General features: G+C 40.5%; 1 protein-coding gene across 1 annotated transcript in view; it reads left to right on the forward strand.

Annotated features, from left to right (window-relative positions):
* Positions 1–15,861: 15,861 nt before the first annotated feature.
* OTC (ornithine transcarbamylase) overlaps positions 15,862–27,422 on the forward strand; it is a 71,784-nt gene continuing 60,223 nt past the window's right edge. Inside the window, exon 1 of the mRNA XM_016943905.4 lies at positions 15,862–16,090. Within this exon, the coding sequence (XP_016799394.1) occupies positions 16,014–16,090 (77 nt within the window). The 5' untranslated portion in view covers positions 15,862–16,013. The remainder of the gene's footprint in view (positions 16,091–27,422) is intronic.

The following is a 27,422-nucleotide window of genomic DNA, read 5'->3' on the forward strand; positions in this document are numbered from 1 at the left end:
AATGGCAGAATTAATGAATAGCAAGTTCTCAAATATGCAGAGGCTGAGGGTCAATAAACCTATAAAAATAATAATTTAAGCCAGGAGGAGGTGTCATCCTGACCCCATGTAGAGGGGCTGGCCTTAGCTAGGAGGAGATACATTTCTAGCATAACAGGATATAAATGTTATCTATATAGTATTTGTTTTTTTTGAGACAGAGTTTCCCTCTGTTGCCCAGGCTGGAGTGCAGGGGCACGATCTTGGCTCACTGCAATACCTCCCGGGTTCAAGCAATTCTGCCTCAGCCTCCTGAGTAGCTGGGATTACAGGCACCCGCCAGTACACCCAGCTAATTTTATTTTGTTTTTTTTTTTGTTTGTTTTTTTAGAGATGGAGTTTCATGATATTGGTCAGGCTGTCTAGAGCTCCCAACCTCAGGTGATCCGCCCACGTCGGCCTCCCAAAGTGCTGGGATTATAGGCGTGAGCCACCACGCCTGTCCTATATACTATTTTTTTTGAGATAGGGTCTCACTCTGTCACCCAGGCTGAAGTGCAGTGGCGCAATCTCAGCTCACTGCAACCTCTGCCTCCCGGGCTCAACCAGTCCTCCCATCTCAGCCTCCCGAATAGCTGGGACCACAGGTACACACCACCACACCCAGATAATTTTTGTATTTTTTGTAGAGATGGGGTTTGGCCACATTGCCCAGGCTGGTCTTGATCTTCTGAGCTCAAGCAATCCGCCTACCTCAGCCTCCCAAACTGCTGGGATTACAGGTATGAGCCACTGTGCCTGGCCATCTATACCATTGATATATATGATCCAGAGCTATATAATATATATCGCAACCCCAGGCCACGAATTTGTACTGGTTCATGGCCTGTTAGGAACAGGGCTGCAGAGCAAGTGAAACTTCATCTGTATATACAGTCACTCCCCACCACCCAAGCTCCACCCCCTGTCAGATCAGTGGCGGCATTAGATTCTTGTAGGAGTGTGAACCCTGTTGTGAACTGCACATGGGAGGGATCTAGATTGTGTGCTCTTTGTGATAATCTAATGCCTGATGATCTGTCATTGTTTCCTATCACCCCCAGATGGGAACCCTCTAGTTGCAGGAAAACAAGCTCAGGGCTCCCACTGATTCTACACTATGTTGTATATTTGTATATAACATAATGTATACCAACATAAATTTGTATATTTAGTTATATATTACAATGTAGTAATAATAGAAATAAAGTGTACAATGAATGTAATGTGCTTGAATCATCCCAAAAACATCCCCACCCCTCCCCTCACCCCCCATCCCCTGTCAGTGGAAAACTTGTCTTCCACAAAACTGGTCTCTGGTGTCAAAAAGGTTGTGGACCACTGATATATATGATGTGTATATATAGCTATGCTGTAGCCCTAGATTTTATATATATATCATATAACATAATACTATAGTCTATCTCAGAAGGTGGTTGTGAAATATTAGGTAATGCATGCAAAACTTATAGCTTGGTGCCTGGAATAGTGGAGCACTCAACAGTGTTAGCTATTAATAAGGCAAAGGCAGCTCACTGTATTAGTCAGCATAACCCATGCTATGCTGCAGCTCAAACAACACCCAAATCTCAGTGGCTTAACACAAAGCAGTTTCTTTCTCACTAATGCTACATTTCCAGTGTGGGTCAGTTGGAGGATCTGCTCCACCTGCTCAAGCAGGGGCTTAGGCTACATATGGAAGTTCAACTACCTTGTAGCAACATCATATACAACACATGACCTCTTTGATTGCTGTAGCAGGGCAAGAGAGAGAGGAAGTTAGAAATGAAATGTTTCAGGCTGGGCGCGGTGGCTCATGCCGTAATCCCAGAACTTTGGGAGGCTGAGGCGGGTGGATAGAGGTCAGGAGTTCAAGACCAGCCTGGCCAACATGGTGAAACCCTGTCTCTACTAAAAATACAAAAAATTAGCCAGGCGTGGTGGTGGGTGCCTGTAATCCCAGCTGCTTGGGAGGCTGAGGCAGGAGAATCACTTGAACTCGGGAGGCGGAGGTTGCAGTGAGCTGAGATCGCACCACTGCACTCCAGCCTGGGCAACAAGGAGAAAACTCTGTCTCAAAAAAAAAAAAAAAAGATATAAACGGAAATGTTTCAGGCCACAAGTAACATGTTTTTCCTTCTTACAACCCATTGGCTGGATTTAGTGTCATGTGCCTCTGTGCACTGCAGAGAGGCTGGGAAGTGTGGGAGAGCCAGTGGACATTCAGTGAGTAGTAAACAGCTCTGCCACAATCCCTGCAGTCAGATGGTTTAAGCCTGTGGATCCACCTCCCTCATGTTGGAGAAGGCAGGTATAATTTTATATCTCTCAACATTCATGCATGCTTTCGGTGTCCCCTTCATACACGGCCAAATATTCCTCTGCTCCTTAGGAAATCATGCTGATACACAGAAGCCATGACACGTCTGACAACGTGCACAAGTCTTAGCAGTTTCCTCTATTAATTCAAGTTGTTATTCATTTCTGGAACATTGTATGTCAACTAGAAATAGAGGCATGTATGAACAAGGAAGACGTTTGATGGATTATGCTTCCTAGCTGTATTTGTTTCTTTCTTGACAGCATTCAACAAAACGTCCAAGGCTTGCAATTTTAAGTAGCATTACAATGCAGCTGCCATCGCTGTTTATTTCTCTATATGGAATCAGATAAACAGGTGTGTCTCTACAAACTCCGCTGGGAAATCCCATAAGCATATACATTTACAAAACAGATTCTAATTACTTCTTTGATTTCTAAACTTTTTTAGTGCAGTTCTAGGATATATGATTTGAGGACTCATAGGTCCAAAGCCAGGGAGTTTTATTCATGAACAAGAAACAGAAGGCAGGTACAGTCTACTGCACATTTTAATACGCCAGAGAAGAAATTTTGCACTTTCCTTCCTCAGGGTAGAGTTTCAAAAGAAGAATTTTGAGGTATCTGTGACAGTAGTTGTATGAATAGGTAATGTCCTGAATGACTACTTTGAAGGATCATGTACTATGATGATAATGGCTTAGGTTAATATCTCTTATTACTGCTAGATATTGTTCTAAGCACTCTATGTATTAACTCTTTAAATCCCCTTATTACAGAAGAGAAAACTGGCATGCAGAGAAGTTAAGTTGCCCATGGTCTCTCAGCAAAAACATGGTGGGGGCTGGGATTTGAACACAGGAAGCCTGGTTCCAGAATCTATGTTCCTAGTAACTACACTCTACTGCTTCTTGAAAGAGCACAGAATAGCAGTCTTCAGACCTTTTAGCTTACACATCTTCATTTATAATCAACCAAAAGCCAGAAGACATGAGAGCTCATTAATGTAGCCCATGCAAATCAGCTTTCCTGGGTAGATATCTAGCACTAGATGCGATCAGCTGGTGCACAGACTCAAGTCAGAAGATTGAGGACTGAGGCTGAGAAAAAAAGCCAGAGATCAAGGAAGATTACTCAGCAGAAGCAATACATGTGTATTTATATATTTGTATGCATGTGCTACTGTACTACTATATTGTGTATATTGTAAAGCATACACAAAAAACAAAAGATTTTAAAGGGTGAGATAAAGATAATTAAAATTTATATTATTTGTTTTGTTCCACCAAGATGGATTGTCTTGAGCATTCCCTAGGGCAGGGGTCCCCAACCCCTGGGGCTGCAGACCTCTACCGTTCTGGTCCATGGTCTCTTAGAAACCGGGCCACACGGCAGGAGGTGAGCAGCGGTAGAGCATTACCGCCTGAGCTTCACCTCCTGTCAGATGAATGAAGGCATTAGACTCTCATAGGAGCACAAACCCCATAGTGAACTGCGCATGTGAGGGATCTGGGTTGGCCGTTCCTTATGAGACTCTAACTAATGCTTGATGATCTGAGGTGGAACAGCTTCATCCCAAAACCAGCCCCATCCTCCCAACATTCCCCACCCTCTGGTCCATGGAAAAATTGTATTCCAGGAAACTGATCCCTGTTGCCAAAAAGGCTGGGGGCCGCTGCCCTAGGGGACATGCACCCCAGTTTAGAGAATAGGCTTGGGATAGCACAGTTTTGACTACAGGCTTTATCACTTACTACTTTAGTAATCTGGGCAAGCTGCTTACTCTCTGTCTCTGATTCTTCTTCTGGTAAATCAGGATAACACCTCCTAATTTGCAGGATGGTTGTGTGGTTTAAATGATATGATGTGTACAAAACCTGCAGTGTCTGGTTTTCAGCAAGCTCTTTACTTATTACTTATTTTCTCCCAGAGTTTTAATTCCTATTATTTGTGTTTCATGGGCTGTGTTTTTAAAATTTCATTGCTTCCTACCCACTCCTGTAATTAAGCTGCAGGCAGCCCTGCAGTTAGACATGGTGCATCTAGATGGAGCCAGATTAATAGCTTTTTCATGCTGCATTATTGCAAATATGGCACAGCTGTGTCTCTGACAGAAAAGAAAATTGAGGAGGAGACATCTGGAAAAACCTATGTGCATTTTACTTTGTGCAAAGCACTATAGGAATTGGGAGGGAGGAAGAAAGGGAGGACTAACTGACTGTCAGACACTTAAAAATGAATGGCCCAACTGTTCAGCAATTGTATATCTGTGAACAGAAGCTCCCTTTTACATCAGCTGTTAGTCACTGCCCTTTGTGATTGGGAATCAGGCTTGAAAATTCTGAGTGTATTTTGAGCCATTTTTATCTATGCCTTTCTGTGGGCGACTTTTTCCTAACAGGGTCCCTTGAAAACATTCAGTCTCATTTACTACCATTCACTAAAAATTTCACCTTTGATCCCAACTCTGAGTTTTTTTTTTCCTTCTTTAACCCCCTTTTAGAGTGTTAAGTCTGTTGGGTTTCTTTGGCACAAAGTTAACCAGAAAAGAAATGTCCTTGAAGGCATATCAATCAGGTTTCCAACTAACAGATTACACCCTCTTGTTAGGATAATTTGAGAAGGATTTATTTATAAAAGAACTAATTTTGAGGGGTTGGAAGGAGATTGGGGCAACCATGAGGCATTGTGCAGAAGATCCAGGGATAACAGCATTAGACCTGTTACTATTCTTTGGCCCAAAGAGAGAAAGGAATGGAGAGTTTATTAGAACTTGGAAGGAAAGAGAGTTGTGTAGAGCAGTGTATCTTGAGAGAAACAGTGAATTTCTATTAAGGAGCAAGCCAACCCAAGATGTCCTTACAGAAAGGGGAGAATAAAAATTCTGACTTTACTCTACTCCCTCCCTCCATTCTCCTGCTGGGATTTCATTGGCCAAACCCAACCAGAAGCTAGAAGATATGTGAGCTCATTGATGTAGCCATGCAAATGAGCTTTCAAATCAGCTTTCATACATAGGTATCTAGTATTTGAGGCTGTCAGCCGGTGCACACAATCAGTGGGAAATGAAGCTCAAAAATAAAAAAATAAAAATAAAAAAAAGAGAGAGATCAAGAAAAGCTACCCAGCAGGAGCAATCTGGCTAGGACACCACTGCTGGATGCAGGTACCGCTTTCACCATAGTTTTAATTTTATTGTCCCTTGATTTTTCAGTCATAGTCTCCAGAGCAAAGTCCTAGGTGGGAGTATTCAATTGGCCGAGGCTAGTTCACCTGCCCGCACCCTGTTTGCCAAGGGGTGGGAAGAAAGAATATTGCTTGCCTTTGCCCTTCCTGGTAGGAATTGCACTTCTGCTTTTTTTCAAGACTCACACAATTAGAGATTTGTAGATATTAAGAAACAGCTCAGAAACAAGGTAGTTCTCTCTCCTCTAAAAAAAGATAAGTCTCCACTAACAATGACCTCCTAAATCTTTATTAATCTGCAACAGGAAACTAGCAGACAAGAGTACAGAGATCTGTGTTTTTATTTCCAGTTCTCTATCTTTTCTCCCTCATTTCCTTCCTTCCTCCATTTCCTGATCGTTGGAAAGCCCCTTTATCTCTCCAGATCTTTGTATGAGAGAGCAGCATTAAGATCACCAAATCTAGTTGTAAGTTCAAATGCTGGGCCGTCAAAAAAACACATACAGGCCCACCAAATAGCATGCCTTAGTCAACATTTTCCTGGTAGAAACCTCTTGGTTTGTTGATACCTAACCTTCATTGAAGATGCATGTCTCTCAATACAATGTTGTGTTTTTCTTGGCTGCTGTTTATGTAGGAAACATTTGTATTGTATTTATATCCTTAAAATGCAATGTAACATTTTTTAACAGAGTTAAAGATGAGACACACATAAGAGACTCCTCTGCACTGTGTGCCTTCTGATATGCATTCACAAGGGACAACAAATATTCTCACTCTCTGAAAAGTCCATCTACATTTTTCTCCAAATTTCCTTGCCTCCAGTCTCTAATCTTGTTCCTTCCATGTCCCTAAATATCTGGCCAAACCATTAACCCCTGATCATGATTTGGTATAGGTCTATGCCTCCGGTCTTCTCTCCCTCCACATAAAATGCAGTGAGAGGCACTGCTTGAAGGTTTGCTCACTGGGAGCGTTTGCCGTATTCACCGCTTGGATTCGGTATAGATGCTCGACCTACAATGAATCTTGAATTGTTGGATCCAGACCAATCTATAATTACATTTCTCAACCTTCATCAATCATCCTTACACTCTATTCCCATACACAATTCCCTGAATTTTTTCCATTATAAACTAGAAATCTGGAAGCTCTTTGGCCTTGTCTGGCTTTTGACTTTGTTATTGCTACCGTCCTCCAAGGGCCATGCTGAAATCTGACAATCTTGGGAAATGATAGAGAAGACAGGAGGATGATGAGAACTGGCTTTCTCTTGCAAGTAACTCCCTCAGGTTAAAAAAAAAAAGCATCTTCAATCAAGGGAAGAACAGTTTCATCAGACAAAGCAAGAGAGATTTCTGAAGCTGGCAAAAGAGATTTAATGAGAATTAAGGGTTTGGCATTCATGGGGTCTTCTAAATCCTCTCATGTATTTCCATGTCAATTTTCCAGCTTTCAATCTAACTCAGATAATGCCACAATATCCACCTAAGAAACCTGTCAGGGCTGTGAGTACTACTGACATTGTAATTGATCAGCATGCAGGATCAAACCAGAGTCTGAATTTATCTTTGACCATCTCAGATCTGCTGAGGCAAATGACTTTTTTCACCATTAAGCTATTTGTTATAAGAAATAGCCACCTCATCAGCTGTCATTGAACTCCTCATGCCCTTTATACTATTCTTGAATCATACTCTCAATGGGCATTCCAGGTGACCATAGGCAACTGTTTAAGTTGTTTTGCAGCTGTGTTTCTAAAGTTCAGTTTACTGTCAGTCAACCAGTCCTGATTTTTAATTTTCCCTGAGAGTCAGTTGCCTGTGGCTTGTTTTGTGACACCGGTTTCTGAATCCGTCAGAGTTCTTGAGAAATAAAAAGGATTTAGTGGGATCACTTTAAGTTGATCAAATTGTTTCTTCTAAATAAATAATACATCCACACTTTGCCCCCTTCCTTTTTTTGTTTGTTTTTTGCAAACAAGATCAACCATGTTCATTTTTAAACAAGAGAAATTATAAACCAGGATATTCTTTGAAAAATTAGGTAGAAGGCAAAAAACCATCAGGGAATGCATAGAGTTTACGGAAAGTCTAGAGAGAAATACTTGGGCAAAGGTGAGAAACTAGGGAAGAGAGGCAGCAGGAAATTGGGTTAGGATGTTGCTGCTGACTTTGCTGAAGTCCACAACCACTGCTGGACCTAAACACCATGGCAAGGCCTTGCTAGCCACGGGACACAGTCAGCGTTATTGGTTGGTAAATCTCATCTCACTGCCTCTTTTACTTTAGTCCTTCAAGATCCAAAGCCCCAGGTGGGGAGCATTCCAGACTGGATCATGTGCCCATGACCTGGCTTAGCAGCGGGTGGAGAAAGGGAGTAATACTTTACACTAAGACTCACACAATGGGAACTAGTTGGGGGGCGGGTTCGGATGCCAGGCAATGAAAACTTATTTTGTCTGAATCAGTAGTAGAAAGTGCTTTCATTAGGAGTCCAGAAGTTGTTTTCTATTTCTCACTTCAACACTTGCTTTCTTTCTGTTTCTCCCACCTTTACCTAATCTTAAGGAAATCACTGTACCTTTCTGGTCCTCTGGAGGAGAGAGTTAAACTAAGATATTCAGGGCCCATCTGTATCTAATCCATCTATGTCTAATGCTCTATCATCTTAGACCTCTCACAAATCTAGTAAGGAAGGTACTATGCTTACATAAGGAGTTTAATAAATGCATACATAGTCCAAGATCGTTCCCTTTATCTAAGTGGTAGCTTTTTTAAAATGCTTATTTTAGGTTCAGAGGTACATGTTCAGGTTTGTTATATGGGTAAACTCCTGTCACAGGGGTTTGTTGTACAAATTATTTCACCACCTAGGTACTAAGCGTAGTACCCAATAGTTTTTTTTTTTTTTTTTTGCTCCTCTCCCTCCTCCTACTAATGGGTAGTTTTAAATGATCATTTTGACCCAGTTTCTTATTGAATATGAAACTTTTACATATGTTAGATTCTACATATTTATGGAATTCCCCTATAATAGTTGATATTAAAGCATTTTTACCTTACTTACCCTTTAACGTTTTATGTTTATTTTAATGGACCCCTCAGTAACCACTCCACCCCAGTCCACAAAAGTTAAAATGCATATAAAAATCAAGGTGAACCTTAGGGAGAATGGTGATAAAGGAAGTTGATATTCTAGGAGACCTTAGGGTCTTATCAAGGTTGATGCATCAGTTTTACTTTAAATTTCTTATCTATCTAATTATTTCACCAGTTTGATTAAATGAAGCTAAAATTGGTATTGATGAAAAGAGAAAGCACAATCAAAAAAGCAGATAAGCAAATAATTGAACGCAAATAACTTTTAATTATACTCACTTAATAAAGTTAAGGAATAGTGTCAGGTGCCAACATCACTTTGTCAAATCAAAGGGCAGTGTTGGGATGAAAAAGAAGAAAATAGTACAGAATGTGTTGAAAATTGTGGTAAATTTCAAAATTGTGAAACACTATTGTATGAATTTGGTTGAAAATAACCCTGAATCCTAGGTCGAGAATATGTTCAGACCCTCCAATGAAAACCCCACTTTTTGCATCCCTCCACACATCTTATTACTTGTAAAATTCTACTAAAGTCCCCAAGCTTCCCCAGACCCAGAGAAATAAGTGGGTTTCCAGGAATGGCAGTTACATCTGGCAGGTTTAAAATGCTTTTCCACTTGAAATTATAATGGGAATATTAGCAAATAGCTTTAACTTTAAGTTGATCAAATAGTTTCTTCTAAACTAAAGAATACATTCACAGTTTGCTCCCTTCATTGTTTTTTTGGTTTTTTTTTTTTTTTTTTTGCAAACAAGATCAAGCATGTTTCTCTTTAAACAAGAGAAATTATAAACCAGGATATTCTTTTTAAAATTAGGTAGAAGGCAAAAATGCTTATTTCCCACCCCCCATAGTATTTAATTTTTTGGTAGAATAATAACATATGTAAAACATTATGAAACAAATAAGAAGAATCAAAGTTATAATATGCAGATAATATGGTTCTTTAAAGTAAAAGTAAGGCCTCCTTTGTGCCCTCTTAATGAACGTTCCATTATAAATCTAACCACTCTTGTATCCTCTTATCACCATAGATTGGTTTTGTCAGTTTCTGATTTTTTTTTCTTTTTTGAGACAGTGTCTTGCTCTGTCACCCAAGCTAGAGTACAGTGGCACGATCTCGACTCACTGCATCCTCTGCCTCCCGGGTTCAAGCAATTTTCCTGCCTCAGCCTTCTGAGTAGCTGGGATTACAGGCGCCTGCTACCATGCCCCACTAATTTTTTGTATTTTTAGTAGAGACAGGGTTTTACCATGTTGGCCAGGCAGGTTTTGAACTCCTGACCTCAAGTGATCCGCCTGCCTCGGCCTCCCAAAGTGCTAGAACTACAGGTGTGAACCACTGCGCCCAGCCAGTTTCTGAATTTTCTGTAAATGAAAAACACACTTTTTTATATCCAGTTTTTTCACTCAATGTTATGTCTGTGAAATTGTTCATATTGTTTTGCTCCCTTCCTAACCCAAAATTATCTGGATTATTTATTCTCTCTGTCTAGTTTCCTATTGCCATGATGCACATAAGAAAAAATACCTCGTAGTAATATAAACTAACCAATACATACAGAAGATGATATGTGAACAACATATGCATTGGAGAAAAAGAGTATGGGGGTGGGGAGGTTTCAGTGACATTATTAGACACTGAAGATGATGTGTTATTTTCATATGGATTTTGAAAAATGTATCACTGATGTCTCTAGAGTCATTCTGTGTTCAAGTGATTGGGGGAACCTACTTTAGAAAATGACTGAGTTGTTTCCATGTCCCCTGTTGCTTTGAATAAACAGACTGTAATTGTAAATTTTAACTGGCAAAAAGAGTAGTGGCCATGGTAGTGAAGGGATTTTATGATCCATTTTTATTATGCATCTTCATTACACCGGAAGGCAATAATCACTCTTGGCATTTATAGAGTCTTTTGTATTTTTGAAGTACTTAACAGTCATTTATTGTTTTATCTTATTTTCATCTTAAATGGGATATGTTGGTTAGCATAACAGGGTCACAGAAGGACAATAAAAGATTAGAAACTTGTAATGTTAGACAGTTGTACTGAGGGAGAACAAAGTTCCTGGCTTTCACATTATTTAGGCAAAAAGAGAAAAGAAGAAAGAAGAAAACACATCATAGGTCTTCAGTAAGAAGCACTGTTTCCTTTTTATTTTCCACTAGTTTAGACGACAAGAGTGTGATTTCTTTGTTTGTTGTTTTTTGTCTTTTTTTATTCTTTATTTTATTGTATTTAAATTTATTATTTTCTTAAATTTCACTTTTTTTTTTTTTTTTTTAATGGAGATGGTGTCTCGCTCTGTCGCCCAGGCTGGAGAGCAGTGGCACTATCTCGGCTCACTGCAACCTCCGCCTCCCGGGTTCAAGCAATTCTCCTGCCTCAGCCTCTCGATGCATAGCTGGGATTACAGGTGTCCGCCACCATGCCTGGCTAATTTTTGTATTTTTAGTAGAGCCGGGGTTTCACCACGTTGGTCAGGCTAGTCTCGAACTCCTGACCTCGTGATCCGCCCGCCTCAAAGTGCTGGGATTACAGGCGTGAGCCACCATGCCCAGCCTGAATTTCACTTTTAATACAGCTCTGGAGTATGGTGGGGGTATGAAAGAAAGACGGACACCTCAACACTTTTATTTGTAGGAAAGTGATTAGAATAAGCCAAGAACTGAGCCAGGGATGGGGCCTCTCACCACATGTGCCAATGGTAGTAGTTAACAAAAGCTAACATTTATTGAACACTGAGCTAGGTACTGTGCTACAGTACTCTCTATTCATTATTACATTTCATACTCACAACAAAGCTATGAGTAGGAGCTGCTAGTACTGCTTGCCAGATGATTCGCTTACTTCTTAATGGTAATACATTGCATAACAATGAAGGTGACCTGGAAATCCATGAACTCCTTGGTTCCCTGGAAGAAATGGTGAACTCCAGTTGAAAAATTCTGGAGGAATAAATCAATAATGGTGAATATGTAGCACCTATGACCTAGGCTCCAAACACTCAACAAAGCCCCATGAAAAGGGCTTGTTTCTCTTGAATCTTGAAGACAGGATTCCCATGGTCTATCTTCCAGACCCTAAATAGGTCCCATCTTTACAGGCCACAGAGTTGTTACCAGTGGAGCAGCCTTGAGAGAAGAAGGCTGTGTTTAATCATTAGCTTAAGGTGAGGGCAGAGCCCCTGCTTAGTAGATATAGCCCAATAAAGCAATCAATAGCAGGTCAAGAGCACCTCCCAAGTAGGGTCTGAAGAGAGGCACCAACTACAAAGATGGTTTCAAGTTTCACCAAAAAGTAGAAATGGGCAGAGAAGGCATTCACCAAGCAGTGACTTTTGAAGCCATCCAAGACACGTTTCCTGGGCTCAAGGGGAGAATATTGCCATGAAAATTATTACTGGGACAGTGCTCCTAGACCAAACCCTGGTCAGTAGAAAGCAATGAAAATGATCTCATGGGATCCCCATCACTCAGGCCCTGGGAGTGTCTGGTAGTCACAGGGAGCATTAGGGCTGATTGTTGAGACACTGGTGAACTTTGAACCTCTGTGATTTCCCTGTTTGCTCTGTGCCTGATAGCTTTCAGTCTGCTAACAAATCTCCTTTATGCAGTTTAACCTCTGTACTTCCAATGGGGAGGAATTGGAATCAGCCTATGGGAGAAGAGATAGCTCTAGGATTCTGTGTGGGAACTTGAAGAGATAAAAGGGCATCCTTGAAAGAGAACCTCGTGCTTTGCATCTCAACTGCCTCTGACACAAGGTTGGGTCATTAACCATATTTATTTACCCCTTTCTTACTTCATAAATTGTGTTGTGCATTTCCTAATCTTGTCTTCTGTGCAGAAATTTACCAGATCACAAAATAAAAAGAACCAGGTATGGAAACTTGAGACTTTTGTCCATATCTAAGCTCAAAAAATTCTGGATTCTGCTTAAAATCAATAACTTTCAGGGCAAATGATTAACAGAATAATGATTTCAATGGAAATGTGGTCTATATGACAAGAGAGAAGCGAGATTATACTTGAATTTGATGATTGGCATTTCACACTCTGTTCAGAATTTTAGCCTTTATGAAGGACCCTGTCTACCTTCTTCAAATGCCTCAATTGAAAGGGTATGGCAGGAAAAGGGATGGAGAGGGGGTCAGAGATAATCCTCACTGATTTCACAATTTCCCCTAGGGCCCACCTGTTTGAATAAATACCTAGTGGTGATGTAGCAAGAAAACACCCCTGAATCAATATTTTTAGACAAACTACCATTACCATTACCATCTGTTAATTAGAAAGTAACTTCCCAGCTCCAGAACTGTAAGCCAAATCAACTTTTCTTTATAAATTACCCAGTCTGTGGTATTCTGTTACAGCAACACAAAATGGACAAAGCCACCCACACAAAGAGTGAGGAATATGAGAAGTTTATCCTCAAGAAGACAGCAGTGGGTATTTGCGTTAAGAAGTGGCAGGTATGTAGGGGAAGACCGAATGCCAAGGGGATATAAACAAGACACAGACACTCATAGTTTTTTGTTTTCATAGCGTGCTTGGTGGTGGTGGGGCTTCATTTCAATGGCCAATGATGGAATGTATTTTTCCAGTTATATATCATTTGTTTTTACCCTACACACTCTATTTGTTCCTTCCTTTAGGTCTACTCACAGGTTCCTTTTTTTGCTACAATATCCTTTGTAGCTCCCTCCAGTTTTGACTATTTTCTGATTCTTGCAATTCATCAAAAATCAGTGCCACCTTTTTCAGGAACCCCATCTAATCCCCACCCCCTGATGATAGAAGTTAGAAGAGGGTCACGTCAAGCTGGAGGTCTCCTGTGGCTTGAAGCAAGGGAGCAGGTAACAAGCCCCTCCACCTGGTTAAGATGTTTGGGGTCAGAGAGCAGAGACAGAAATTGTATTCTGGAGTCATTCCAAATGGTGAATATTGGAAGGAACTCATCATTCCTGTTTTATCACTCTGTCTCTCAGAACCCACACAGCACAGAGGATTGGCTTATGATGGCTGCACAATTGTTGATGGTGGCAGAGAAAAATGGATGAATGAAAGGCTAGGTGAACAAAGAGAACTAGATAGGTAGCGAAACAAGAGAGTTAAAATTGAATTAGAGGAATCATGGGGTCAACAAGAGCCCCTGGATGAATTCTGAGGATGAACATCAAAGCCTGTAAAGTAAAACAGACTCCACATGTGACATAATCAGCAGAAGCTGGGTAGTTGAAATCTACCCCTCAACAAGTTCATTGAGATGCCCTGCCTTTTGAGATTCAGTGAAATTGCTTTTAAATTCATCCCACTTGTGATGCAGCTCCCCTTTTCCAATCCCTCTGGGAGTTATTGGTATCTTAACTTTTTTTTAGTTCCCTCTGGCTTTGAGCTCCTGCATCTGTAGCATTAGGAGGGTTTGTGAGTTGCTTTGGCATCTCAGAAATGCTGCCTGTACTCTCTAGCATGGAACTGCAGACACTTCTTGATTTCTCCCCAAGCATTACCAATATGAGTTGTGTGTATGGCTAGCACAGTTCAGTGAAGATATGGGGTCAAGCTATGGGCTTTATATTAGCCTGTGGTTTGGCCTCATCTCCCTCAGGCTCCATGCAAACATTCAATTTCACTCCTGTATTATGTGGAGCGCTTTTGCTCTCTGAAACCTATTCAATAACTGGCCTTGTTTGCCTCTTCAAAGATGCTTTATTATGTTTTCAAATTCACTCTCTCCCTTCTCACCTCTGTACCTTTGCAAGCAGTTGCTTCTGCCTGGAATATCCTTTCCAGAATGGAAGATTTGGTAGAGGTTGGGAAATGTCAGTCTTTCCCCTCACTTTATCTCACATCATTCTCTGTAAGTAGAAGGAAATGGTGACAATATTTATTTCTCTACTAGTATTAATTATGACATCACAAACATCTCGGCTCCTGAGGTGGCCATAGTTGGTCTTTAAATAACAATTTTGGTATTCCACAAACTTCCGGAAAATATTTACTTGGGTTTGCTAAAGTCATATAAATTGACCAGAAGAGACAGCCCTACCCCTGCCCCTCCTCTCCTTCCTCCTACCCTTCCTACCTTAGAGGGCTCCCGCTTCTTCGAAGCCAGACAACTTTGTCTGGACCTCTCCTATGGGCTTGTATTATGGATATTTGTTTATAAATCATACCACCTTTACTGAACTGTGAACTCTGCAAAGATGATGTCATCTTCCCTCTCTGAAACTTCAGTGCAGCCCGGTATCTGATACAGAATTGACTTTGAATCACCTGATTTCTAACTGAGGATAAATGAATAAATGTGAAGTTGCAGATGGCCCCTTAGTGATCTGAATAGGCTGCTAGGGGAAGAGCATATGGTATCCCCACTTCCCACTTGTACTGACTGTGGGGTGCTGTTAGAATCAATAGGCAACTATTTCTTTTCTTTTTCTTTCTTTCTTTCTTTTTTTTGAGACAGTGTCTCACTCTGTCACCCAGGCTGGAGTACAGTGGTGCAATCTGGGCTCACTGCAACCTCTATCTCCTGGGTTCAAGTGACTCTCATGCCTCAGCCTCCCAAATAGCTGGGATTACAGGTGTGCACCACCACGTCTAGCTAATTTTTGTATTTTTAGTGGAGACAGGGATTCACCATGTTGGCCAGGCTGGTCTCGAACTCCTGGGCTCAAATGATCCGCCCGCCTCAGCCTCCCAAAGTGCTGGGATTATAGGCGTGAGCCACCGTGCGCGGCCAGCAATTATTTCTTTATTGAAGACTTATGTGCAAGGCACAAAGGGAGCTCCAGGACTGAGATATTTTTACTATACCTTCTCTATCGTCTTGCACCCCCAAAATAGCTTCCAGGGCACTTCTTTCTATTTGTTTTTGTGGAAAGACTGGCAATTAGAGGTAGAAAAGTGAAATAAATGGAAATAGTACTACTCAGGGCTGTCACATCTACATCTGTGTTTTTGCAGTGCCAATTTGCATTTTCTGAGTGAGTTACTTCTACTCACCTTCACAGCAGCCAGTACTGCAGTGCCTTGCATATATTATATCCTCAATGAGTACTTGTCAATTGATTTTGTACATGCGTGTGACAGTATAAATATATTATGAAAAATGAGGAGGCCAGGCAATAAAAGAGTCAGGATTTCTTCCAAAAAAAAAATACACAGCGGTGGAGCTTGGCATAAAGTTCAAATGCTCCTGCACCCTGCCCTGCAGTATCTCTAACCAGGGGACTTTGATAAGGAAGCTGAAGGGTGATATTACCTTTGCTCCCTCACTGCAACTGAACACATTTCTTAGTTTTTAGGTGGCCCCCGCTGGCTAACTTGCTGTGGAGTTTTCAAGGGCATAGAATCATCCTTTACACAATTAAAAGAAGATGCTGTTTAATCTGAGGATCCTGTTAAACAATGCAGCTTTTAGAAATGGTCACAACTTCATGGTTCGAAATTTTCGGTAAGTGATGGTCAGAGACTTGGGTTTGATTTAGGAATCATGGTGATGCATAAAACTATATTCTGCAGTAAGGCCTCTTTCTGCAGAATGTAGTGCCACGCTCTGCTTTACTCTTATTTGAGACAGCTGCCTCTAATTCCAGCAAAGCTTTCATTTCTCAGTCCTTCTGTAATCAGATTTCACCGTGTGCTGTAGGGGAAGCCACCCATGGCAGGTATAACAGACTAAACGTTCTTGACATCTTTCGTTTGTGTACATTCTAAACGAGCAAGTGGCTGAAGGAAATTAGGGGAAGTAATTTACACAGGGCCTTCAGCTTGTATTTGGGCTTGCTATAAAACAATATATCACTCTAAGATGTTGAGACTAATCAGTTCTTTTGAAAAAACAGACTCCAAGTAGCAACTAATAAATACTGACAAAGCTGCTGCAAAGAAGCCTTATATGTGATGGGGATAACGACATTTTTAAATAAAATACAAGTTTGAAAACCATCCCTGAAATTCTTGCTGGCATGTGCAAAGCAGGCTGTCTCCAATGAATTCATTATAAAAGTTTACATCCTGCTTACAACCATTGTGCATGTGGTTGAAGATGGCATGGAGTGTGTCTGTGGGGAAGGGAAAGGGGAAGGGAACAGGGGAGATGAGTTAGCTGGGTAAACAAGGCCATCAGGTGGAGACATCACTACCAGAAAGCTTCTAGAACAGTTTCATGTTAATAATGAGACAGAATTTCTTCAGAGCCTCTTTATAACCTAAAGCAACCTTCCCGACTTCCTTAAGGAAGAAGCTTTTGGTCTGAAGTTTTCTTTTATTATTAGTAAGTGGACCTGTGATAGTGGCCCTGGGCATCCCTTCTCTGGAGCAGCTGACAGTTCTAGGTTCTCTGGACTCCACCATTAGCACTACTTCTTTAGTGAATATAAGACTCTCAGAAGTCAGAATGATACCGTAAATAATATTGTAAATTAAGCCCATGATATTAGACCTAGTTGAGACCTCAGAGCCATGAAATAATGCCTTCTCTTATTTTATTTTGGGAGGCAATGTGATTTTTATTTCTTAAACAGCTCAAATATTCAATTGAAATTGTTTCACTTCTCTTAAGTATAAGGTAAAAAAAGCCCAGAATGATTGTGGGGTTTACCAATTAGTGCCAGAGTTAGATCAGATAACAATCTGGAGAAAAGTCTAAAGAACTAGGTTCAAGGCCTAGCACCACCCTTGCTGGCTATATGACCTTGAACAAGTCACTAAACTTTTCTGCAATGTTGTTTCACCTATAAAATGGAAAAAAGGATAATACCTGTTCTGCCTACATTACAGGGTGGTTCAATCATTCCTTCAACAAATATTAATTGAACATCTACTTTGTGCCATGCCCTATCAAGGAGTTGGAGATACGGTGGTAAATAACGTAAAAATATACTTCACTCCAGCTACATGAATTCATAGTCTAGTGATAATCAGTGAGATAATGTATATGAAACCTAAAAAGTGACAGACCAATGTTCATTATTTATTTTAGTATTCCATTACACTGAGTTACATCAGATAAAAATGTGATGAAATTTTATTCTATAGCTTTTTAACAAGGAATCATCACTGAGTTGAAAACACCCAACCGAATGAATAATCAAAGCCTGGAACTTAAACTTATACTGTTCTTTGAAAATTACAATGATAATTGATTTTTAAAATAATTATTATGGATTAAATTTTGCAAGTAAAACCTCCTCCAAACAGTTGAACTTTTTTTTTTTGTATTTACTAATACACTACTGTCTATATCCAGTAGCCAGACTACATTTCTGAAAATCCTGGTGAGCTATTTCTCACAGCGAATGGGGGCTGGCACAAAAGTATGGCTAAATCGGCCCAAATCCAAACTTTCTATTTGAAAGTGTGAAAGCCTCGAGTCACCCATGTTGTTAGAAACTCAATAGTGTGAATCTCTATTGAAAAATGAGATAATGTTGAAATGGTTTCGACATGCATTCTCACGTGGCATAGGTATTTTTCTTTCCTACTGTATTGGTTAGTTGCACTACCTGTCAGCTAGATAAATTCAGAATTTCTGGTCTCCAATAAGACTTATAACCTTTGACAAAGCCCTCAACAACAGGGAAAAACTCCCTGTCAACTCTGCCTGTTCTATATTTTTGCTTTGATTTTCAGCCTTTCACAGGGATTCGAGTTATTTTTTTCTCCCACATCTCTTGGGAAAGGTGGAGGGCCCTTGTTATGTAACATATCACGTGAGTTTACTACTCCAGAATAATAGGAAATATGTGGTTAGAATTTGATGGTGCCACAAAATAGGAATCGCAGTTTTGAAGTGAGTGGTCATATCGCCATGGACATGATAAAATAATAGCTTAAGTGAGGCTGAAGCCATCCACACAGCCCCTGGATCAATCACTTTTAGTCAGTTAAATTTTTTTTTAACAAGATCGATAGGATCAGAAACCAAGACTGCTGAAAACACCCAATTCACAGGCTTTCCATGTCGTAAACAAGGCTCTAAAGCCTTGCTGTGTTTGGATAATAGAGAATATTCTATGATTTGTTGCCTATTAGGGAAACCACTTAAAGCTTTTTAAGAAACCACTAAAAAAAAAAATCTATTTCTTTATCAGAAAAGACCAATTTGTAAGTGCAGTTCAATTTCATCTCACAAATAGAAATTTCTTCAGAGGATATTGAGCTAAGCTACTCAATTCTGTGGAGGTTATGGATTGGAGCCAGAGGTGACGAGTTTTCAGGTGTTTCATTCCAGACCTCTGTAAGGGCTCACATAACTCATTATGCTCCCTTCGTCTCTCACACATGCCCATCCATACACACGTGGACATCCAGACAACGTGATTATAAGACGTTCATGTTCTCACATAGAGGAGAGAAACCAGTGCACTTTGATTATTCACAATGTCGAAACTTAAAATGAATGCTTTTTAAAAACATCACTTCAGCTGGGTGCAGTGGCTCATGCTTGTAATCCCTGCACTTTGGGAGGCCGAGGTGGGTGGATCACCTGAGGTCAGGAGTTCCAGACCAGTTTGGCCAGCATGGCAAAACCCTGTCCCTGTTAAAAATACAAAAAAAGAAAAAGAATTAGCTGGACCTGGCGGCATGCACCTGTAGTCCCAGCTACTCAGGAGGCTGAGGCAGAAGAATTGCTTGAACCTGGGAGGCGGAGGTTGCAGTGAGCCGAGATCGCGCCAATGCACTCCAGCCACCTGGGTGACAGAGCGAGACTCTGTCTCAAAAAAAAAAAAAAAAAAAAAAATCACTTCACTTCAGAAAACCATACAAGAGATGGGACCAAAAGTTGAATGGGGTCATGATGTTTTCCTTGGCCAACAGTGGAATTTGTTTCCTAGTTTATTTTTAGTAATTGAGTAACTTAACCTAGATAAAATAAGCCACTGATTTTTGACAGTTTCAGGTTTCCAGATCTTTAATAGTAGGTCTGCAGAAAGCTAGCCTTCATCTGAATTCTTCAATTTTCAGATGAGAAGTTTCACAATTTTAGAATATTAATGATCTAAGGTATCTTAGAAACTACTAGTCACTCAGTGCTCAATAATAATGTTGTAGAAAAAACTGAGTTCTTTTCACACGACCAGGAAAGTTTAGGCTCACAGACACTTTGAAGGGTGAGGGGGAGCGGAATTTATTGAGTGAAAAGGAAAAAAACTCAGCAAAGCCAGAGGGGTTCCTGTTAACAGGCCCCCATCTCACAGACTGAATGCCAGGTTACCACACAGGAACAGGAGAGGCCTAGCTCCTCCCCACTCCAAAAGGTGCAGTGCGAACTTCCCCAAGGCCCCACCCTGTCCTCCCAGTGTGCAGGTGGGCATTATTCAGAAAGAATCAGTCGGGGGAGTGGGGGGAAAGGGCGGGCCTCATCCGGGACAGGCAGTCCTGTTCATCAGCCTACAGGCTGTTTTAGGCTTGAACGTGGGGTTTCGCTGGGGGTCGCGGGGTTGGGGGCCCTTGGCTGCCTCCTGTCTCTATCAATAATTTATATCACATATGGGTATGTGGCAACGGTGAGGAGGGTTTCAAGTAAACTTTTATTAATACATTATTATTGTTATTGTTAATAAGCATAAATTTGGAAAAAATTTGTGAGTTTTTTTTCACATCAGTGGGATCACTGCAAAGTTTTTTTTTTGTGAAAATACAGCTCCTTTCTTTTGCATGCATTCTAATATGCCTTTTTGAGAAGGAAAGAAAGGGATAGAATTAAAGTTAGGCCACTGAAAATTCATGTGGCTCCAGTTTACAAACTTCATGAGTGTGGGGGAAGACATAGACAAAGAGAATCGCTAATTTCGTTCACTTTATTAAATTTTCAGGTGAAGAATTGAGGCTCGAGATGGCAAATAACCTTCCCAAGGCCATTGTTTATTCCTAAATCTGGGCTGAACTAGGACTACAATTCAAATATTTAAAGGCTCTGCTCTTTTCATTTCATTGCTTGTATTACTTTGATCCCTTCCAATTGATCAAGCTGGCCAATCTACCTTTGCCTAATATCCTTTTTTAGGTACAGCCAGAATATCTCAGTAAAGAAAAAAAACATACACAAGAAAATATGCCTTAGCTCTTGCATTAATGCAAGGTTAAAGAAACATAAAAATCTCAGCCATAAGGCCCATTGGCCCCCTCTTATGTCTCAAGAAGTTAAAGTCTTTATCTCAAATTGTCCATGGGGATCAGAGTATCATTTAACACTGAATTTTTTCCTACTCTGGCAAAATCAGTTTCTGACTGACCACATTTTACTCAAATCAAGCACTTTCTCTTCCAATAAAATACAATTATACCAGGGAATACATCCAAGTCTCTCCCACCCCCCAGTTTACCAGAGTTGGAAAATGCAGACACTAGCAATGAAAGGCTTCATTCTGCAAGTAGCAAATACTCTTCCATTTTGTAGCTAGGAAGATATTTGGGTAAAGTTAATACAAGGATCTCTTATTACCTTGGCTTAGCTTCTTAGCACTCAGTGATTTGGGGTTAAGAAATCTCTGTAATTATTTTTTCAAGGAATAAAATGAATATAAGGAACTAGACTTGCCTTTTTCAAGGGCTCTGGCTCTGACCAGACTGCAGTGACAGTTTTGATGGAATATTTGTACGTGCTTCTCATTGTTTCCCACAACATTGTATCCTCCCTCTTATGTGCAGCCTGAATAATAATAATGTGGTTTATGTCTGGTGTACCAAGGAGATTTCTTGTTTACTCTGATTTACTTCTTGTACACTTTGGTACAAGAAAAGCAAGCATTTTACAGGAGACTCGAATAATGCATTTGGCCCTGGTTCTGGTGCTTGTGAACCAGAGCAGGCTGCCTCCTATTGAAGAATGAGGTCTCTAGGGGGAACTTAATAGCCATTGATGCCAGCAGTCTTACCTGGCTAATTCAAGTGTGGCTTTATCACCCAAAAGCAAGAAAATGCTTGCTACAGACCAGAAAAAAAAAAGGAGGCCTGTGTCAGAACTGTTTTAATGTGGTACAATTGTGGAACTCTTCTAATTTTTATGTAGCTTAGGAAAGAGGTGTGGCAACTCCATTTTGGAGCCAAGGGGAGGTCTATGAGGAGACAGTAAACAGGATAGGAATTTAAACTGGGACCATTGTATTTGCTTTCCTTCCAGTGATAAATTTCCCTGGTTAGTTCTTGATATCTATGAAAAACAGCTCTTTTTCCCAAGCTAACATTTCCTGCCCCACCTCCTGGATGGAATTGAGAAAGGTGGTGACTACTCTAATGATTTTTCAGTGGTATAAACAGCATAACCCCCCCTCACTAGCTGTGGTGGAATTTTTTTTTTTTTTTTTTTTGAGATGAAGTCTTGCTCTGCCACCCAGGCTGGAGTGCAACGGCGCGATCTCAGCTCACCACAACCTCTGCTTCCAGAGTTCAAGTGATTCTCCTGCCTCAGCCTCCCGAGTAGCTGGGATTACAGACGTCTGCCACCATGCCCAGCTAATTTTTGCATTTTTAGTAGAGACGAGGTTTCACCATGTTGGTCAGGCTGGTCTCAAACTCCTGACCTCAGGTGATCCACCTGCCTCAGCCTCCCAAAATGCTGGGATTACAAGCATGAGCCACCGCACCCGGCCAGCTGTGGTGCAATTTTAAAAGATCTAGTTAATCACTCAAGCCCTCAGATGCTGGTATGACCAGATATATAGCATCTACCTCTCTACCGCTTTTGTCCCCAAGAACCCTGACAACTTATTCTGTCCAAAAGGAGTTTGTGGCAAGAAAGAACCAAAGTATCAGTGTAGTCCACTATTACTGTACTTCCATTTCAGCCTTCATGGTGGTATGAGCAAACATTGGCCCTATAAGGTATACTTGCCAGTTTTCCAGGTTTTGGCCCTTGACTCATAGTGCTGTGCTTAGGATCCAAGATTAGTCCACTCTTGTTTCACATACATATGTCCAGTCATTGTTCCCAGTAGTGCAAATACTATACCAGAGTGGTGGGGTTCTAGGGGATTTCAGCTTTAGCAACACACTAGGCCACAGTCAATTATCCTCCATGATTTTCAGGCCTTGTGTTCAGCCTGGGCCATACCCTATATTTGCTCTTCCCTCAACATAAATTTTGTCTTTTTTTTTTTTTTTTCTGAGATGGAGTTTCCCTCTTGTTGCCCAGGCTGGAGTGCAATGGCACCATCTTGGCTCACTGCAACCTCTGCCTCCCAGGTTCAAGTGATTCTCCTGCCTCAGCCTCCCGAATAGCTGGGATTACAGGCCCTCACCACCATGCCCAGCTAATTTTTTGTATTTTTAGTAGAGACGGGGTTTCATCATATTGGTCAGGCTGGTCTCGAACTCCTGACGTCAGGTGATCTGCCCGCCTCAGCCTCCCAAAGTGCTGGGATTACAGGCATGAGCCACCGCACCCGGCTGAAGTGATGTTTTTTAAAAGGCATTCATTTTAAGTTTTGACATTGTGAATAATCAAAGTGCACTGTTTTCTCTCCTCCGTGCCTGGCCTATGTCTTTTCTTATCATCAGAACTTGGTCAGGATGTTGAAAATCCATCATGACAAATCTTTCAATATTCATCCCAGAAATCTGCTGGGAATTAATTCTTTCTTTCTTTTTTTTTTTTTTTTTTTTTTTTTTTGTTTTTGAGGCAGAGTTTCGCTCTTGTCACCCAGGCTAGAGTGCAATGGTGCGATCTCAGCTTACTGCAACCTCTGCCTCCCGGGTTTCAGCGATTCTCCTGCCCCAGCCTCCCAAGGAGTAGCTGGGATTACAGGTGCCTGCCACCACGCCCGGCTAATTTTTATATTTTTAGTAGAGACGGGATTTCACCATGTTGGCCAGGCTGGTCTAGAACTCCTGACCTCAAGTGATCCGCCCGCCTCGTCCTCCCAAAGTGCTGGGATTACAGGTGTGAGCCACTATGCCGTGCCTGAATTCTTTCTTATACAAATTGATTTACTTTTGCCCTAATGACCTACTATCATTTATTCATTTACTTAAGAAATATTTATTGAATGACTACTACATTCCAAGCACTGTACTAAGCACTGGGTATATATTAGTGAATAAAATAGGAAAGGTCCCTGCTATTTGTGGATCATATGTAATACAGTGAGAAGAGTAAAAGTAGCAATAAATAAACACATAAATATATATTAAAATTGTGATAATTATTACAAACAAAATGAAGGTAAAGTGAAGACTACTTAGACAGTAGAGTCAGGAAAGGAATCTCTTAGGAAGTGATATTTAAGCTTACAGCCTGAGAATGAGAAGGAGCCAGCTTTGAGAGTTGAGGGGAGAGTGTTCTGGACAAAGGGAATGGTATATCCGAGTCCTGTGATGGGAAAGCTTTTGGAGTACAGGCAGCCCCTCCTTTGCGATATCCCAATGTGCACAAATTTCAATTACCACAGTTTAGTTAATAACACTAGGCCACTATGAACACAGTTCAAATTTCAGTCAACATGGCATATTAATTATGAGTAATTCATAAAGCAAAACTTCATTGCTAACTCTTCAGTCTACAAATCACCATGTAAATAACACATACACAGTACGTCATGGTCAGTGACCAATTACATCACTTCTTTCAAAGTCTGTTGGTGATTGGTCACTGTGCATCTGTCATTCAGTTTGCATACAGACAGCAAAGAGTATATAGCTGTGCTGTCTCCTCTTCTCCCAGTGATAAACCCATGGGCATTTTACAAAAATGGATAATAGTGCAGTACATGAAAGTGCAGCAGAGAAATAAAAAGTGACTTTGGGAGGCTGAGGCGGGTGGATCACCTGAGGTCAGGAGTTCAAGACCAGCCTGGTCAACATGGTGAAACTCCGTTTCTACTAAAAAACACAAAAATTAGCCAGGCGTGGTGGCAGACGCTTGTAATCCCAGCTACTCAGGAGGCTTAGGCAGGAGAATCGCTTGAACCTGGGAGACAGATGTTGCAGTGAGCTGAGATTGCGCCGCTGCGCTCCAGCCTGGGCGACAGAGCGAGACTCCGTTAAAAAAAAAAAATACTGATAGCAGTGGAAGTTAAATTTGGATTGAATGTAAATCGAGTTATGGAAGAAACAGCTGACTATGTGATTGTTACCCTGCTGCTGTTTGAGAGGCTGTAGATATACAGCCAGAGGAACTTAGTGAAGACAAAGTTATTGACATAACTGCAGAAAGTGGTTGTGACAAAAAGGATGAAGATGTCCCAGGGGAAGTAACACCAGCAAAACACTTCACATTAAAGGAACTCTCACAGATATTACACAGTGTTCAAAGTGCAAAGGAAAATGTTGAAAGTTTATCCAAACTTAGAAAGAATTATGACAGTTTACCAAAACATAGAAAAGATGCTTGCTCTATATCATAAGTTCTATGATGAGAAAGCAAGCACTGTTCAAATTACTCTTGATAGAGTTTTTACAAGGAAATAAAGCACTATAATTCTCAATGCTTCTAATGTTTTAAACTACATTGTACTAAAAAATACAACAGTTTTACTATTTTTCACTTCCCTACACATTTACAACTGACAATAAAAGTTTTTAATGTTCTGACAATTTTTTAAAAGTCACAGAATGATTACAATTTTCCCACTAAATATTAAGGTTACTTTACATGGCTTCAGATTTAATGGCTATTCACAGTCCCACACACTACCATGCAAATTAAAAACTGCCTGTGTTTAAAAAAAAACAGTTTTGGAGGACATTATGCTAAGTGAAATAAGCCATGAAGGACAAATACTATATGATTTCACTTATATAAGAATCAAAATTAGCCAAACTCATAGATTCTAATTTAAAACATCAGACAATACTGGTTGTCAGAAGTTGGGAGTGGGGGAAAAGGGGAGTTTTTCTATGGATCTAAACTTTCGATTATTCTAGATGAATAAATTCTAGAGATCTGCTGTGCAACATAGTGCCTATAGTTAACAACATGGTGTCGTGCAGTTCAAAATTTGTTAGGAGACTAGATCTCATGTTAAGTGATCTTACTGCAAAACCAAACAGCAAACAAAAACACAAAGGGGCACAAGGAAACTCTGGGGTGGGGGAAGGTTATCTGCTAACATTTATTGGAGATGTGATTCAAGGGCAGCAAGAGTGAGGGCAGCATTATCAGCTGCTGCCATGGAAAGTCTAGAGTCAGAAAGGGAGATTTTTCCAATCACTTGTAGTCCAAGGGAAAAATATTGAAATAAAGTTTCTGTTCTATATACATTTGAAAATCAAAGGCCTTGACAAAAAGGAAAGCTTCAAGCAGGATGTTTGTGTGTTCTTTCTACCTTTATATTCAAATCTTCTGTCAGTGGAGAAATAGAAACAGCAGCATCTCACAATGCAAACCCACAGCAGAACATTAACCCTAACCCTAACTACAAGCTTAATTTCACTTCCAACTTAGAAACTTCTAAGTATGTAGGACAAAAGTTGAGGAAGCCCCAGAAACTTGTTACTTTCTCCAGTCTGTCTTCTATTGGGGATAATAAGAACTGGAAGCTGGAGCTTTTGGAGTAGTAAAAGGTAAGGTATTGTTGGTCCTCCTCTTTCCTGTTTCCTTTTATGGAAATTGGGGAGAAAAAATTTAGTCCTTTGCAAAATTTTCATTTCCACTTCTATTTCTCTGAGATTCAACAAGAACAACACAATTCTAAGATCTATGACATTCTCTTAAATAAAGCTTGTAGCCTTGTGAGCATTCAGAAGTAAGAGGATACAACAAAATCCCTCAGAGGCTGAGAATAGGGGATGATATTGAATCCTTTAAGTATAGCAGTTTGGAGACTCAGCTTTTGTGGGCTCCAAAATAACCAGGAGTCTGAGCTTGAACTCAAGACAAAAAATTGAGGGCCTCAAAATTAGTTCATGAGTGGTTTTTCCTGTGGTTGATGGATGTGAGTTCAGCAGCTATAGTGATGTTTCTCAAATTCCTTGAAACAGAGGGAGTGGGGTTTTCCAGCAAAGTATTCTTCCCCTTTTAAAATAATATTAGAGGAAGTCTTAAGCCAAGGAATATTAATGTGTTATTGTAAGACACGTAGTCAAGAAGGTTTATCTTCTGTAATTTTATGTTGCTTGGATCTTATTCCAGAAGAAAAATATTTTCAAATCTGCCCCAACTGTGAATTGAGAAAGATTAAGCTGCCGTGCCTTCATTTCAGGCCACATATGCAAATCTGTTTTATAATCCCCAGAAGAAGATTTCAGTTGACCCTGAAAAATGCATGACTGTTAGTCAGTGTTTACTCCTTAACATTATCAGTACTTAGTATTCCAAATGTTGCTTAATATTATCACTAATTAATATTATCAGAAGAAAACACATAACCAAAATTTGTATGTAAATACAAATTTTCTGCCTAAATGCCTTGCTTCCAAAGTTATCAAATTGCTGACTATGATGGAGATCTTGGGCACAGTTGTATAAGCATTTTACTAGGATTTCAGTAGAAGGAAGAAAATGAAGGGCTGTCTAGAAACTGCTTTAGCCAGCAAAATGTCTTTGTATATCTACAAACTTATTTTTAAAATATTTGGTTCTTTGCCGGGCGTGGTGGCTCACGTGCTGTAATTCCAGCAGGTTGGGAGGCTGAGGTGGTTGGATCACCTCAGGTCAGGAGTTCAAGACCAGCCTGGCCAACATGGTGAAACCCTGTCTCTACCAAAAATACAAAAATTAGCTGGGCGTGGTGGCACATGCCTGTAGTCCCAGCTACTCGGGAGGCTGAGGCAGGAAAATGTCCTGAAACTGGGAGGCAGAGGTTGCAGTGAGCCGAGATCACACCACTGCACTCCAGCCTGGG

The sequence above is a fragment of the Pan troglodytes genome, chromosome X (assembly GCF_028858775.2).
Source record: "Pan troglodytes isolate AG18354 chromosome X, NHGRI_mPanTro3-v2.0_pri, whole genome shotgun sequence".
Classification (NCBI taxonomy): Eukaryota; Metazoa; Chordata; class Mammalia; order Primates; family Hominidae; genus Pan; species Pan troglodytes.